Here is a 15408-nt window from a genome sequence, read left to right on the forward strand (position 1 = left end):
TCTCTTGGTGTCTCTCCCTCTCTAACTCTGTCTTTCAAATAAAATAAATAAGTAAATAAGGATAGATATAAGGGGTCTTCAAAAAATACATGGAAAATGCATATTGTAAAAAAACTATGCATATATTTCAAAACTTTTTGCACCAAAATAAACATCTTTTAATTTCAATTTTCTATGAGCTTTCTGTGGACACCTCTCTCTCTTTCTCATATATATATGTATACATATATATGGTTCATTTGTAAGGAGCTGGAAATCCTAGTTTTAAATTTTTGTATACAAAGCTATGTCTTAGGATGTAAAAGGTAGGAAATTTAGGGGTTTGATATGTAGTTGGTAATTCCCCTGTAATTTTCCCATTTTGTGTTGATCTTCAATTTCTCTTGTGAAGCACTTTGACTATTTTCATCATTGGTTCCTATGTTAGTATCATTTGTTTCACCCCAGTTCCTATTTAGTATCATTTGTTTATTAGTATATTTATTTATGGCAATAAAGGATGACTAAAAAAAAAAACGTAATATCTTACAGGGTAGTAAAGTTGGTCTGTAAAACAAAATTCTAGTTCATTTAGAGGCAAGTCAAATGATATGTAAGCAAGTGCCCAAGAAGAAAACTGAATTATCAATACTTTACAGAGATAACTAGAAGGTTCTCTTTCCCAGCTCAAGCCTAAGGCCTATATGCTACCACTGCTTGATAACATGAGAGACCTTTACAGTCAGTTTCTGTTCTGTTTGCATATGCTTTAAGTAATTTACTTAAAATCTGCTTTATCTTTATAAATATACTTTTTAAAACTGTGTGATGCTTTCCTCCATATTAAATGATTTTGCAATGAAGGAATTAGCTGATGTTATGGTACAGTGGTTTAAACCACCACCTGGGACATCAGCATTCCATATCAGCATTCCATATGAACCACCTACAGTGCCAGCATCCCATCAAGCTCTCTGCTATGGCCTGGGAAAGCAGTAGAAGATAGCCCAAGTCCTTGAGCCCCTGCCCCCATGTGGGAGACCTGGAAGAAGCTCCTGCTTCGGATGGGCATAGCTCCAGCCATTTTGGCCAATTGGGGAGTGAACCAGCAGATGGAAGACTTCTCTCTCTCTGCCTCTTCTCTCTCTGTGTAACTCTTTCAAATAAATAAATAAATCTTAAAAAAAAAAAGATTCTGTTTTAGGGGCTGGCGCTGTGGTGTAGTGGGTAAAGCTGCCACTTACAATGCTGGCATCCCATATGGGTGCCGGTTCAAGTCCCAGCTGCTCCACTTCTGATCCGGCTCCTTGCTATAGACTGGGAAAGCAGTGAAAGAAGGCCCAGGTCCTTGGGTCCCTGAGCCTGGGAGGACCCAGGGGAAGCCCCTGGCTCCTGGCTTTGGATCGGCTCAGCTCTGGCCACTGCAGCCAGTTGGGGAGTGAACCAGCAGATGGAAGATCTCTCTCTCTCTGCCTCTCCTTCTCTGTGTAACTCTTTCAAATAAATAAAGAAATCTTTTTTAAAAAAAGAATTGTTTTAAAATATAGCATATGTTATAGATATATTCTTGTTCCCAAAGGAATGAGGAACAGTCATGTCTACATGCAGCTCAATCACTTTTAAAATTGTGCCTACTTTAATCACTGCATGTATGCATGCAATGATTTAATGGTACATATTTACTCTAGTTATAAGAATAAATACTAGTGCTGGCACTGTGGTGTAGGCTAAGCATCCACCTGTGGCACTGGCATCCCACACAGGCGCCAGTTAGTTATGGTTGCTCCACTTCTGATCCAGTTTCCTGCTGATGGCCTGAAAAAGCAGTGGAAGATGATTCAAGTGCTTGGGCCCCTGCACTCATGTGGGAGACCCAGAAGAAGCTCTTGGCTTCTGGCTTTGGATCTGCCCAGCTCTGGCCTTGTGGTCATTTGGGGAGTGAACCAGTGGATAGAAGACTTCTGTTTTCCCATTCTTTGTATGTAACTATGCCTCTCAAATAAATAAATAAATAAATATTTGAAAAAAAAAAAAGAACAAATACTAAAAAAGTATTTATTTATAAGTGCCAGAAGTCATGCTGGAAGAGTCCTCTGAAGTGTCTCTTTGGAGATCAGAAGGTTTACTAATATATATATATGGAGTTTTCAAAAAGTTGATAACAAATGTATATTAAGAAAAAAATAAGGAATTCCAAAATGATGGAAAAGGGAGGGAGCTTACTGGTCTAGTTTAGGGGAAGATAGTTAAAAAAAAAAAAAAAAAAAGTGGAGAGAGTGCAATCCCAGGGAAGAGTTAGGGAGAAAACTACAGAGAAAACTCTATGCAAATTAGAGGGACACTGTGGATCTACATGGAAGGTGTGGATGCACACAACTCAGGACCCCAGCAGCCAAGAGCCTCAGCACCAGCTTTGGAGAGTAAGGTGAGACCAGATTGCAGCAGCCCAAGCTTTGGCAATAAAGCTGTGGGAAAAGCCTGGCATGAGTCCAGCTTGGGGCCCTGTGGGGACAGTGTACTTGCCAACCTTGAAGAAAAAAAAGAGGGCATGATTCTCTCTCCCTGATCACATGGCACTAGTGTCCTATAACTAGCTGAGAGGGTGAGCACCATTTTGGACATACATAACAGCTACACCAGCTTCTGTCCACACACCCAGCAACCAGCGGAGAGACACCTGAGTCTTGCTGGGAGAACTGACGGGAGGCTGTCAGACCTGTGCTGGGACTGTGGAAACACTGTGGCTGCACAGGAGGGTGCAGGGTGTGGCTGGGTCCTTGGGCAGTCACTGTGAGTGACTCCACACACCCCAGACCCCCTGATTATCCAGTGAGGGTCATTGCTGCAGGATCTGTGCTCACACTGAGGACTGCATGGATCCGTTGTGTGGTTCTTGGGCAGCATGGATGAACACTGTACCCACTGGGGCTAATGCCCAGGCACTGGGCTCTTAGGAGGAGAGTAGGTGAGCCTGAGACTACTCCAACAGAGCAGATTAAATTTCACCTAAAAAAAAAGAAAAAAAAAATTTGTCTTGCCCTACTTCGGTGTCACTTTGGACACTTCCCTCACCCTGAAACACTGAACACTGCTCCTTGGTCACACTCAGCACATGTCTCAGGGTATTCACTGAAAGAGCAGACACTCCACTAATTCACAGGGAAAAGCCATCACAGGGAAAAAACAAAACAAGTGTCTCCACAAATATAAATGCAGCAATTCAAGAAACAAGAATAAGAAAGACAACAGGATGCCCCCAAATTAACACAATTAACACTTCAGTACTAGAATGTGAAAATGAAGGGATTGACAATGAAATGCTGGAAACAGAATTCAAAAAACTGATTGTAGGGGGCTGGCACTGTGGCATAGCAGGTTAAAGCGCTGGCCTGAAGCGCTGGCATCCCATAAGGGTGCTGGTCCTAGCCCTGGCTGCTCCTCTTCTGATCCAACTCTCTGCTATAGCCTGGGAAAGCAGTGGAAGATGGCCCAAGTCCTTGGGCTCCTGCACCCATGTGGGAGACGGGGAAGAAGTTCCTGGCTCCTGGTTTCAGATCAGTGTAGCTCTGCCCATTGTGGTCATCTAGGGAGTGAACCAGCAGATGGAAGACCTCTCTCTCTCTAACTCAGTCTTTCAAATAAATAAATAAAATAAATCTTTAAAAAAAAAACTGATTGTAGGACTACTTAGGAGTAATTAGAAGCAAATCCACATATTAAAGAAATCCATGGGGCCAGCGCTGTGGTGCCGTGGGTTAACGCCCTGGCCTGAAGTGCCGGCACCCCATAATGGCACTGGTTCTAGTCCCAGCTGCTCCTCCTCCGACCAAGCTCTCTGCTATGGCCTGGGAAAGCAGTAGAAGACAGCCCAAGTCCTTGGGTCCCTGTATCCTTGTGGGAAGACCCAGAAGTTCTTGGGCCCCTGCACCCACGTGAGAGACCCGGAAGAAGCTCCTGGCTCTGGATCAGCGCAGTGCCGGCCGTTGAGGCCATCTTTTTTCTGCCTCTCCAAATCTCTTGTTAAGGCTTTCCACCACATTTTTTATTTGATCTTTTGAATTCTTCATTTCCAATATTTAATTTTGATTTCTCTTTAACATCTCAGTTTCATAGGTGCCAGTTTGAGTCCTGGCTGTTCCACTTAGATCCAGCTCTCTGCTACGGCCTGGGAAAGCAGTAGAAGATGGTCTAAGTCCTTGGGACCCTGTACCCATCTGGGAGAGCCAGAAGAAGCTCCTGGCTCCAGAATGCCCCAGCTCCTGACGTTACGGTCATTTGGGGCATGAACCAGTAGATGGAAGACTTTTCTCTCTCTCTCTGCCTCTTTGTAACTTTTTCAAGTAGAATAAATAAATCTTTTTCTTTTTTTAAAGAATATCCAAGTTAGAAGACAACTCTCTGGAAATGTTACTGTCAGATCAAAGAAAAAAAAAAAGAGAAGAAATTAGAAAACTAAAAACTGTGTTGGAGGTTTATGGGAGACTATCAAATGATCCAGCATACAGATCTTAGGAGTTTCTGAAGGCATGGATAGAGAAAATGGGTAGAAGGCCTTTATAGTGAAATAATTACAGAAAACTTCCATAATTTGGAGACAAAAAGGGACGTCCAAGTGTAGGAAGCATATAGAATTCCTAATAAACATGAACAGAAAAGATCCTCACCATGACACATTGTAGTCAAACTCTCCATAGTAAAACATAAAGAAACAATTCTAAAATGTGCATAGGAGAAATGCCAGGTAACTTTCAGAGGATCTCCAATTAGACTCATAGCTTTTTTTTTTTTTTTCAATTTATTTGAAAGACAGACAGTGAAAGAGAGAGACAGAGAGAAAGGTCTTCCCTCTGTTGGTTCACTCCCCAAATGGCTGCAACAGCCAGCACTGTGCTGGTCCAAAGCCAGGAGCCAGGTGCTTCCCCCTGGTCTCCCATTTGGGTACAGGGGCTCAAGCACTTGGGCCATCCTCCACTGCCCTCCCGGGCCACAGCAGAGAGCTGGACTGGAAAAGGAGCAACCAGGGCTAGAACCTGGCACCCATATGGGATGCCAGCACCACAGGTGGAGGATTAACCAAGTGAGCCATGGCGCCAGCCCCGTGACTTCTTATCAGAAACCCTACAGGCTAGGAAAGAATGGCAAGATATATTCCAAGTCTTAAGATAAAAAAACTGTCAATCCAAAATATTGTATCTTGCAAAGCTCTCATTTATGAATGAAGGTAAATAAAGACCTTCCATAACAAACAGAAGTTGACAGAATTTGTTGCCACTCCTCCAGCTTTATAAAAGATGCTTAAGGATGTGCTACACACAGAAACATGGTCATCACTATGAAAGAGGGTAAAGGCAGAAAATCTCTCAGTAAAAGTATAAAGGAAATCCAAAGTAAACAATAAGAATATTTATGGCAAAATGGCAGGGCCACGTTGTTACTTATCAATAGTCACCTTGAATGTAAGTAAATGGCCTCAACACTCTGCCTGAATGGATTAAAAAAAAAAAAAAGCAACCTATCTATTTGCTATTTGCTGTCTACAAGAAACACATCTCACCAACAAAGATACATGCAGACTGAAAGGATGGAAAAAGATATTCCATGCTAACAGAAACCAAAAAAGAGCTGATGTAGCCATCCTAATATCAGACAAAATAGACTTTAACACAAAAACTGTTAAGAGGCAAAGAAGGGCACTATGAAGTGATTAAGGGAACAGTTCAATAGGAAGATATGACTATAATGAATGTATATGCACCTAATTACAGGGCACCTGGCTATTTAAAAGAAATGTTGAAGGATCTAAAGGGAGATAGACTCAAATACAATAGTAATGGGGGACTTCAATACTTTACTTTCAGTGACGGATAGATCAACTAGACAGAAAATCAGCAAGGGAACAACAGAGTTTATCGACACTACAGACCAAATGGAACTAAAGGATATCTACAGAACTTTTGATACTACAGTTGGAGAATATACATTCTTCTCACCAGTTCATGGAACTTTCTCTAGAATAGACCACAGGCTAGGTCGTAGAGGAAGTCTCAGGAAATTCAAAACAATCTAAATCATATCATACATCTTCTCAGACCACAGTGGAATGAAGCTGGAGATCTGTAACTCAAGAATCTCTAGAACATATGCAAACACATGGAGACAGAACATGCTCTTGAATGAACAGTGGATCATAGAAGAAATCAAAAATCAAAAAACTGTTCAGGAACATATTTTTTTTTCATACTATTTGTTGAACTCTTTACTTAGTGTAGAGTTAATCTTCTGTGTATAAAGTAAATTGAAAATAGATCTTAGTAAAAAATAAGAATGGGAAGGGCCGGCACTGTGGCATAGCAGGTGAAGCTGCCTCCTGCAGTCCCAGCATCCCATACGGGCTCTGATTCAGTTCTCTGCTGTGGCCTGGGAAAACAGCAGAGGACAGCCCAAGTTCTTGAGCCCCTGTGCCTGCGTGGGAGACCTGGAGGAAGCTCCTGACTCCTGATCAGTGCAACTCTGGCCAATGCAGCCATCTGTGGAGTGAACCAGCAGATGGAAGACCTCTCTCTCTGCCTCTGCCTCTCTGTAACTCTACCTTTCAAATAAATAAATAAATAAATATTTAAAAAATAAGAATGGGAATAGGAGATGGATGAGGAAGAAGGATGGGAGTGCAGGTGAGAGTACGGGCACAGTGGCAAGAATCACTATGTTCCTAAAGTCATATTTATGAAATATGTGAAGTTTGTATACCTTAAGTAATAGGTTTTTAGGGGAAAAAAAGAAAAAAAATTGTATGTGGATTTCAACATTTTTGTACCAAATAAACTTAGCTTTTAATTCCCACTTTCCATGAATTTCTTGAAATATTCTCCTGTAAAGTCTTTTTCTATCATGAGAGCTTTCAAACTTTATAAATTCTTCGAAGCTTTGTTTCTCATTTTCCATAACAGTGCCCTTCCTAATTACTCCATACACTGGCATATTGGAGTTACTGTTAACTGGGTTACTAAAATGACAGACTGGATCCTTATACCTGACCAAGTCAGTCCTGAGTATAAATTAGGTGCTTTGGGACATGGTTGCTCTTTTGGCTCACTATGGTGATGTTACTATACTGAAGCACATGTAATAGTTTAAAAACTCTGGTCAAAATCTGAGCTGGTGGTTACAAGCTAATGGTGGTCTGTTACTACTGAGAATTAACAACTGCCTTCAGATCATCACTTTTCCAACTTGAGTCTAATTAGCTTGAATAACATTTTTTATTTACATTTCATTTTTGCCAATATATTTGGGAATAAATATTTTACTTAGATTTAAGAAATACTGTAAGAAAACTCATATGAAAAACACATTTACCTAAACACACACACACACACACACAAAATTCTTTTGCCTTTTTTCACTCAATTTTCAAGAATAAAAGACCTTTGTGGCAATAATGGATTAATACCCTCACTTGTCAGAAATCAATGACTAGTTTTGAGTGGTGCTGTATTCAGAACATTTTACTGCTGAATTCATCCAAATCACACTCTTAATTGATGTAACTTTTCATTTCTTGCCTTCATGAATTTGACTGGGATAGGTCAAGAGTACAAAACACCACCTTGGTTGGAAATGGAACGCTGACCTTCTCAAGGCCATTAAGAATGTTATCTAAAAAAATAACTTTGGGTGAAAAAAAAATGTGTTCATAAAATATTACACATGTTGCCAGTACCAAACTGGATGTACCCAAGCAGGTAAAATCTGCTTTTACCATGACACTGATTCACTCTGAAAGTAGTTCTGCAGTCTACACTTCAAACACAGAAGGTGGCATTCTCTTGTTATCAGATTATAAATACAATCCTCTATTATCAAAGAGTTCATTTTCTCCAAACATCTGATTTGTCTTTGAAACAAATGTTCATGTAACATTGAGTTTAGTTTTATGTCAGTCTTAACGCAATTTAAGCTGAAATATCTCAAAGTTGGAATTCTCAAAAAACAAAGGAAGAAGAAACTGAATTGAACATGAGTAAGAGATGCGTGGTACAACATACTCCTTATCCTTGTCTTACATTTTTATCCTATTCTGCCTGTAACATAAAAGAGATTCTTTGCAAATACAAAGAAAAGCAAGACTTTGAAACTTTTTTTTTTCCTTTAAATAAAGGTATCTTGGAAATAATACCTAGTATCCTTTGAAATAACTAGCAGCAACATTGTAGGCTAGGTAAAAAAAAGAACACTAGCTTCTCCTTTGCAATGTCTTGCACAAGGTAGGCAACTACACTAAATTCATTTTCACACAAGTCTTAAAATTTTTTGATTATGTTCCAAATCTTTTGGAATTGCAGAAAAGGCAACAGTACCGGGGCTGATGCCGTGGTGCAGTAGGTTAATCCTCCGCCTGCAGTGCCAGCATCCCATGTGGGTTCCGGTTCTAGTTCTGGTTGCTCCTCTTCCCATCCAGCTCTCTGCTGTGGCCTGGGAAAGCAGTGGAAGATGGCCCAACTCCTTGGGCCCCTGCATCCATGTAGGAGACCTGAAGAAGCACCTGGCTCCTGGCTTTGGATCGGCGCAGCTCTGGCTATTGCAGCCATCTGGGAAGTGAACCAACGGACGGAGGACCTTTCTCTCTGTCTCTCCCTCTCACTGTCTGTAACTCTACCTCTCAAATAAATAAAATAAAAAATCTCAAAAAAAAAAAAGGCAACAGTACCAACTACAACAAGATTCTTAAATTTGGGGCTATACTTTTACCAGTTATATAGTATACTAATATGTCTAGGAGGACAATATATTTTTTAACTTACTGTCTATAAACTCTTTTTTCACTTTGAAGAAGAAGCAGGAATGTAACTAAACAATTTTGTATCATATGAAAGTATCCTCTTGTGGTTTTGAAAAAAATCTTTCATGAGAAAAGCAGAGAGAAAGAGGAAGAGCTTTCATCTGCCCGTTTACTCCCCAAATGCTCACAAGTCCGAGGTTGGACCAGAAGGAAATCAGGAACTGTCTGGGCCTCTCACGCGGGTGGCACGTACCTAACCAGCCGAGTCATAACCTGCTACCTCCCAGGTGTGCATTACCAGGAATCTGCCTGGAAGGACAGCTGGGTCTCAAGCCCTAGAACTCTCATGTGGGATGTGGTGTTTTAACTGCAGCATCAGTGCCTGTTTCTCCTGTGGATTTTTGTTTTGTTTACAGAATTAGCTATCTGTGGGCTTTCTAATCCAAACAACACACACAGATGTTCTGTAGGCTAGTTAAGTTACTGGGAACTTCTATCACACTGAAAACTACTGAAAATCTAAGATTGCTAATGGTGTTAAGTAGGACCTTGATTCTGTTATTGAATATTCCCCTATTCACTTCCAATTTAAAGTGGGAGAAAAAACTGGAAATTGAGAATGTCTATTCATTGATTATTATCTTACCCCTGACTGGCTGAGAGGTTCTCTAGTATCTGGCTAGTACAAGGAATATCTATCATATGAAGACATGGTGCCATGGGTCAAGCCCCACAAAGTTTTCTGGAAAGACATCGGATTTGGCATATCTACCTTTCTATGCTGTGAAGCTGCAGGTAATAATTTGTTTTTGACTAGGAAGAAGGAAATACTACCACAATACTTTTTTAAAAATTATGGATGAAATAGCTGCCTTCAGGAAAATGGACTCCATTTCAGCCCTAGAGTGCAACATATTTTGGACTGAGGCACTCAAACTGTCAGTTGACATCCCAGATTATTGCTTACTCTATATCTATGTCTTTCAAGGAATGCTTTCCTTTTATCTAGCAGGTAGGAAGTTTCAGGGCTTAAGATTTTTTTTTTTTTCATTTATAAACATTTTTTTTGAAACACAGAGTTAGAGAGATAGGGAGTCTCTCTCTCTCTCTCTCCCTCTCCCCTCTCCCCCTCCCCTCTCCCCTCTCCCATCTGCTGGTTTATTCCCAAATTCTTCCAACAGGCAGGCTTGGTCAGGCCAAAGCCTGGAGCCAGGAACAACTATATGCAGGTCTCTCATATGGATGGCAGGAACTCAAGTACTTGGACCACCATCTGCTGCCTTCCCAGGCACATTAGCAGGAAGCTGGATTGGAAGTGGGTGAACTGGGACTTAAACTGGATGCAGTGTCTCAGGCAGTAGTATAACTCATTGGGCTACAATGCATGCCACAATAATATATTTTCTTGTAACCAAAACTGTTCCCTCAGATTGCTTCTCTCAAAGAAGTAATACATGATGGAAAAATGTGATTCATTTTACAAAAGTATGTTTACAAGCAACTTTTCAGGAACATAGTTCTTTTGCTTAAGGCAGGCACATCTGTATTTACAACACAGATCTGAAACACCTGTATGTTTTTCTGTAAAACAGAACATGTTTCTCTTGGCTGAAACAATGTTTTATATTCATATTTGAGGAAGAATTTATAAATAGGTCATTCTTGGTATTTTGGCCAGAAGCACATTTAGGTATTAGTTTTGTTGTAGGGAAAACAGTGAGCTTAACAGTGCAAGATATCATGTTTGCCTTTTCAATTTTAAACAAGCATATAAAATTACCTTCTGAAGTCTTCTTTAATTCAGTTTTCAGCTTTTCCTGGTCTTCCACTAGTTTTTTATTTTCTGCTTCCAACATGTTTTCGTCATCCTTGCCCTGGGTTTTCAAGATCTATCACAAAAGAGAGTCATCAGAAGAAGTAAACTTAGATTGTCAGAGCCAGACATTTTTACCGGAATGGACTGAATAGCCTATTTGCAGTTATTGGACCTTCACATGATGGAAGGGATGAGAAAAGTTATTTACTTTATTCTTTACCTTTTCAGGACTTTATAATTTTCTACAATGTACTTTTGCTAACAGAAATCTGGTATTTGGAACACACAGAAAAAATTTTTCCTTATTGTGGTTGAAATCTCTGAAATGAAAATAACAATTTTGGATTGCGCTACAATTAAAATAATGTTCTCAAAAGTAGTTAGGTAAATAATATGATCTTTCCTTCCCTAATTGTGTGATGTAAATTAAAGAAACAGTTCTGAGAATATAATTGTTATATAATTGGGAACCAGTAAGTTCCAACTGCAGTTGTCTACTCAATTTTTATACAAATTCTTAAGACAAAAAATAATGCTGTTTGGGGGGAGACAGGTAAATTGAAAATGACAGGGCCACCTTATGGCTAGAAAATTCCATTTACTCTTTACTGAATAGTCTCCAAATTACTTTTATTCAGTTAATCCTTTACAGTGCTCTTTATGTCTTAAAACACATCCTGATGTTAAAAATGTATATAATCTTTCCCAAGCAATAAAAATTAAGATCTGAATAGTAAACAAACAAAAAATCATAGAGTAAAAACAAACAACTTCATAATGTATATATCTAGATAGAAACAATCATCATTATTAGAACTAACAAGTTAATGAAATATTAGGAGTTTAAGTTACCAAGAAAGACAAACTAAATCAATGTTTAAAAACATGTACACAGTGGCTTGGGTCAGTTGACTAAACCAAGCGGCAGCAACTGGATGCTGACAGCTTCCATAGTCAGGCAAAAAAATCAACTGAGGGGGCTGGTACTGTGGCATAGTAGGTTAAGCATCTGCCTGCTCTGTCAGCATTTCACATGGGCGCTGGTTTGAGTCCCAGCTGCTCCACTTCTGATTCTGCTTACTGTTGAAGGCTTAGGAAAGCAGTAGAAGATAGCCCAAGTGCTTGGACCCCTGTACCAAGGGGAGACCCAGGAAAAGCTCCTGGCCCCTGGCTTTGAATCAGCCCACCTCCAGCCGCTGCAGCCATTTGGGAAGTGAACTAGGGCATGGAAGACCTCCCTCTCTGTCTCTCCCTCTCTGTAACTATGCCTCTCAAGTAAATAAATAAATCTTAAAAATAAAAGCAACTGAGGAGAATTTTAAACAGACTGACATGAGAGGAATTATTACTGCAGGTGATTCATTTTATAATGTATGTTGATAGTATATTCAACAAACAAAACTCACAAAGTTCTACTGAACAATGACTGCATGTAGATATTTTACACTACAAGGTGCTCTAAGAATAAAAAAGAGAAACAAAGTCTCTACTGTCAGATAACTTCCATTTAGTAGAAATTAAAAAAGGCCATAAAAACTATCGCACAAGACTGAACACAGTACTATCTTGAAGCAGAGACTAGGCAGCTCAGAAGAATTGAAGTTCTAATGAACATACTATATAACTTCAAGAAATACTTTTTGGAAATAGGAGGACTGAAGTATATTCTGAAACTGAAAAAGGCTCATGCCTCTGAAATAAAAAAAAATTGTTTAAAAGAGCAGGACAAGAAAAAAAAAACTTCTCCAAGTTTTTTAACTTGTTATCCACTTTAAGTTCAAAGCTGTTTTGTTATTTCACTGAATTCAGTTCATACAATCTCCAGTTACTGCTCAAATTGGAAGAGAACCACTGAATTGCAGGAATGTTTACAGTGACTGCTTGAATTATTATGCCATTGACTTGGAAAAGTTGGATTTGTGTTGGTCTTGTAAATAGGCATTTGCTACTGCACCTGTGAACTCGTCCAAAGTTATTATGTATAATCTCATGCTGGAGAAAGACCAAGAGCTTGGCACCTGAAGTTGAATAACTACCAGATACAATAATCCAAGTGTTCACTGTCCTACCTGCCTTATACTACTTTGGTAAATGGCTGGTAAAAAAAAAAAAAAAAATTGGGGAGAAATAAGTACTATCACTGTTACTTTAAAGCAGTTAAATTAAAAGGCAATTGGTCTTTCAAAATTATTTCATTTATTAAAAACTGAACATCAGAATGGAAAAGGGGCATAGATTCCAATTGCAAGTCCCTATATAAGATGGCACAAGAGTTAGGGGCATAAAACAGTGTGGTTAAGAGGGAGGACTTAAGAGTCAGACAGTCTTCTGTCACTGAACAGATGAGTGACTGCATTTAAGTCAACCTTTTTGGGCTTCTGCTTCTTCTATAAAATGCAGACAATAATACCAATCTCATTAAACTGTTGTGAGAACTGAAAGAGTTATTATCTTACTGCAAAGCATCTGAAGTAGTACGTGGCATAGTACTAAGTATTATTTATAGCTAAGAAACCTTGAGGCCCAAACATAGGAGTTGATTTGACACAGGTCACATCGCTAACTGTGGGAATAGCTGGAATTAGCACTCGAGTCTCTTGGATCTCAAGGTAATATGCTTTCACTAGATAATATCTCTCTGATGGAGAATGACGAGGTGTTTCTAGTCACTTTATCCTTCCTTAGCTAATATTTCAAAATCTACACAAAGTAGCTCAAAATAGAAGTTATTTTTGACATTTTCACACCTGGCTTTTATTGGTCAGTTTATTGGTCAATTATACACTGGGTGCTGACAGTGTTTATAGCCAGCTCAGAGACTTTCTCCTCACTGTGTCCTGGCTTTGTTGCAAATCTGTGCCTCCTCTGATGATCTAGAACAACTGAGGCTCACAGCTGCATGGGGAGCAACGGACCAGGACAATATAGAGTCAAACGGGAGAAAAACAAAAGCAATCAGTAATCACCAAACTAGTTTCCTTGCAAGGGTTAACTGGCTCTGAAAACAATTCCAAAAGAAAAGCTCCAAAAATATTTTCAGGAAGGTGGTGCTTTTCTTTTCTTTTCTTTTCTTTTTTTTTTTTTTTTGACAGGATGAATTTAAGTGTATTATATTATGGTGTACATGGGAAAAGTTTAGTATCAAAACTACAAAAACACTTTATAGAATTTTCTTAGAGCTGAAGAATAACAGGAAAATAACTGAAAAGGAGAAACAGCAGTGTCCTCATAGTAGTCATTACTCTGATACACATAATTTTATATCAAGCTAGGTACATTATAAGTCTCTCTATAAACACAAGGCTGTGTGCTTTTGAGTTTAGTCATCGTATATTAATCAAAGCTTTGAGGGCTGTTTTTGGTTTTGCCATTGTGAAGAGATCAAAGGAAGGAAAATGAAGTAACATTAAGAAACAAAATGAGGCTGACTGCAGCTGAAGCATTCTAAAAAGAACAAAAATGACTTACTGCCTGCTTTTGAATATAGAAATATCAACAGCTTGATTTCCAAGACCTATATTTAGTATACAAGGACATTTATAATACACTGCTAGGTCAATGTCTTTTCAAAACAGAACAAAATAAAGCAATCCATAAACTGGTGCTGACACTCCACAAGTTTCCTTAAAAGATACTGGTAACAATCTACTCAAAGTCACTTTGGAATTCTGTTTTTATGACAAGAGGTCTTTTTTCCCCTGTAGTAGAAACATGGCAGATACCGTAAATAGTAAAACACAGACTGTGAAGAGATGACTATGATATTGTAGCATCATTCACAACTTTTTGCAATTAGTTTTGCCTTATTTTTAATATTTTAGAAAGCTTTGTATTATGCCACATAATTGCTAACACAGAACATTGAAGAGGTGGTGCTTATAGTTTTTTTTTGTTTTTTGATAAAAGCTACTTAAGAAAAAAGATTTATTTACTTGAAAGGCAGAGAGAGAGAGAGAGAGAGAGAGAGAGAGAGAGAGAGATATCTTCCACTCATTGGTTTACTCCCCAGACGGCCAAAACAGCTGGGTATTAGCTAGGCTGAAGCCAGGAGCCAGGAACTCCATCTGGGTCTACCACAACAGGTGGCAAGAGCCCAGCTACTCAGGCCATCTCCTGCTGTCTTCCCAGGCACATTGGCAGGAAGCTGGAAGATCAGAAGTGGAAGAGCTAGGACTTGATGTGGGATGCTGACATTGCAAGTGGCAGCTTAAACATTAGTCACAATGCCAGCCCCTACATTTCTCTCTATAAGAGGCTGGGCTTTGGGACTTGGACAAGGATTTAAATTCTCACAATACTTTCCACATAACTGCAACTTGACATAAAATATAATGCATGCTTACATTTCTTTATAATAGAAAAATAACTTATTGCATTATTTTACTTAGCTATTATTTTTATTTTTTTTAAAAGACTTATTTTTTCACTTGAAAGTCAGTTATAGATAGAGAGGGAGAGACAAAGATAGAGAGACACACACAGAGAGACAGAGATATCTTCCTACCACTGGTTCACTCCCCAAATACTTGCAAAGGCCCAATGGCCAGGGCAGGACCAGGCCAAAGCCAAGAGCCTAGAACTCCACTGAGGTCTCCTATGTGGATGGCAGGGGCCCAAGCCTCTAAGCCACTTTCTGCTCACTTCCTGGGTGTACTACCAGGAAGCTGGATCAGGAGTGGAACAACTAGGACTTGAACTGTCACCCACTGGAGATGTTAGCACCCTGGGTGGCAGCTTTACCCACTACGCTACAGTGCTGGCCCTTGTTTCACTTCTGAATGGCTCTATTATAAGAAGCAGAATTAGCGAAACTTCAGAGCTTCTTATGAAATAA

The 15408-nt window shown here is 39.4% G+C and overlaps 1 protein-coding gene and 1 non-coding gene across 5 annotated transcripts in view; both read right to left on the reverse strand.

Moving 5' to 3' along the window:
- The window catches only part of LOC100357899 (B cell receptor associated protein 29), a 70396-nt gene that overhangs the window by 43588 nt on the left and 11400 nt on the right, over positions 1 to 15408 (reverse strand). For all 4 annotated transcript variants that reach the window (XM_070071150.1, XM_070071152.1, XM_051849693.2 and 1 more), the window contains exon 6: positions 10539 to 10647. In XM_070071150.1, coding sequence (XP_069927251.1) covers positions 10539 to 10647 — 109 coding nt within the window. The remainder of the gene's footprint in view (positions 1 to 10538; positions 10648 to 15408) is intronic.
- Positions 1495 to 1587, reverse strand: LOC127491932 (small nucleolar RNA U109). The gene has a single exon (XR_007920856.2). It is a non-coding gene; the product is annotated as a small nucleolar RNA U109 (small nucleolar RNA).

Source organism: Oryctolagus cuniculus, chromosome 3 (assembly GCF_964237555.1).
Source record: "Oryctolagus cuniculus chromosome 3, mOryCun1.1, whole genome shotgun sequence".
NCBI lineage: Eukaryota > Metazoa > Chordata > Mammalia > Lagomorpha > Leporidae > Oryctolagus > Oryctolagus cuniculus.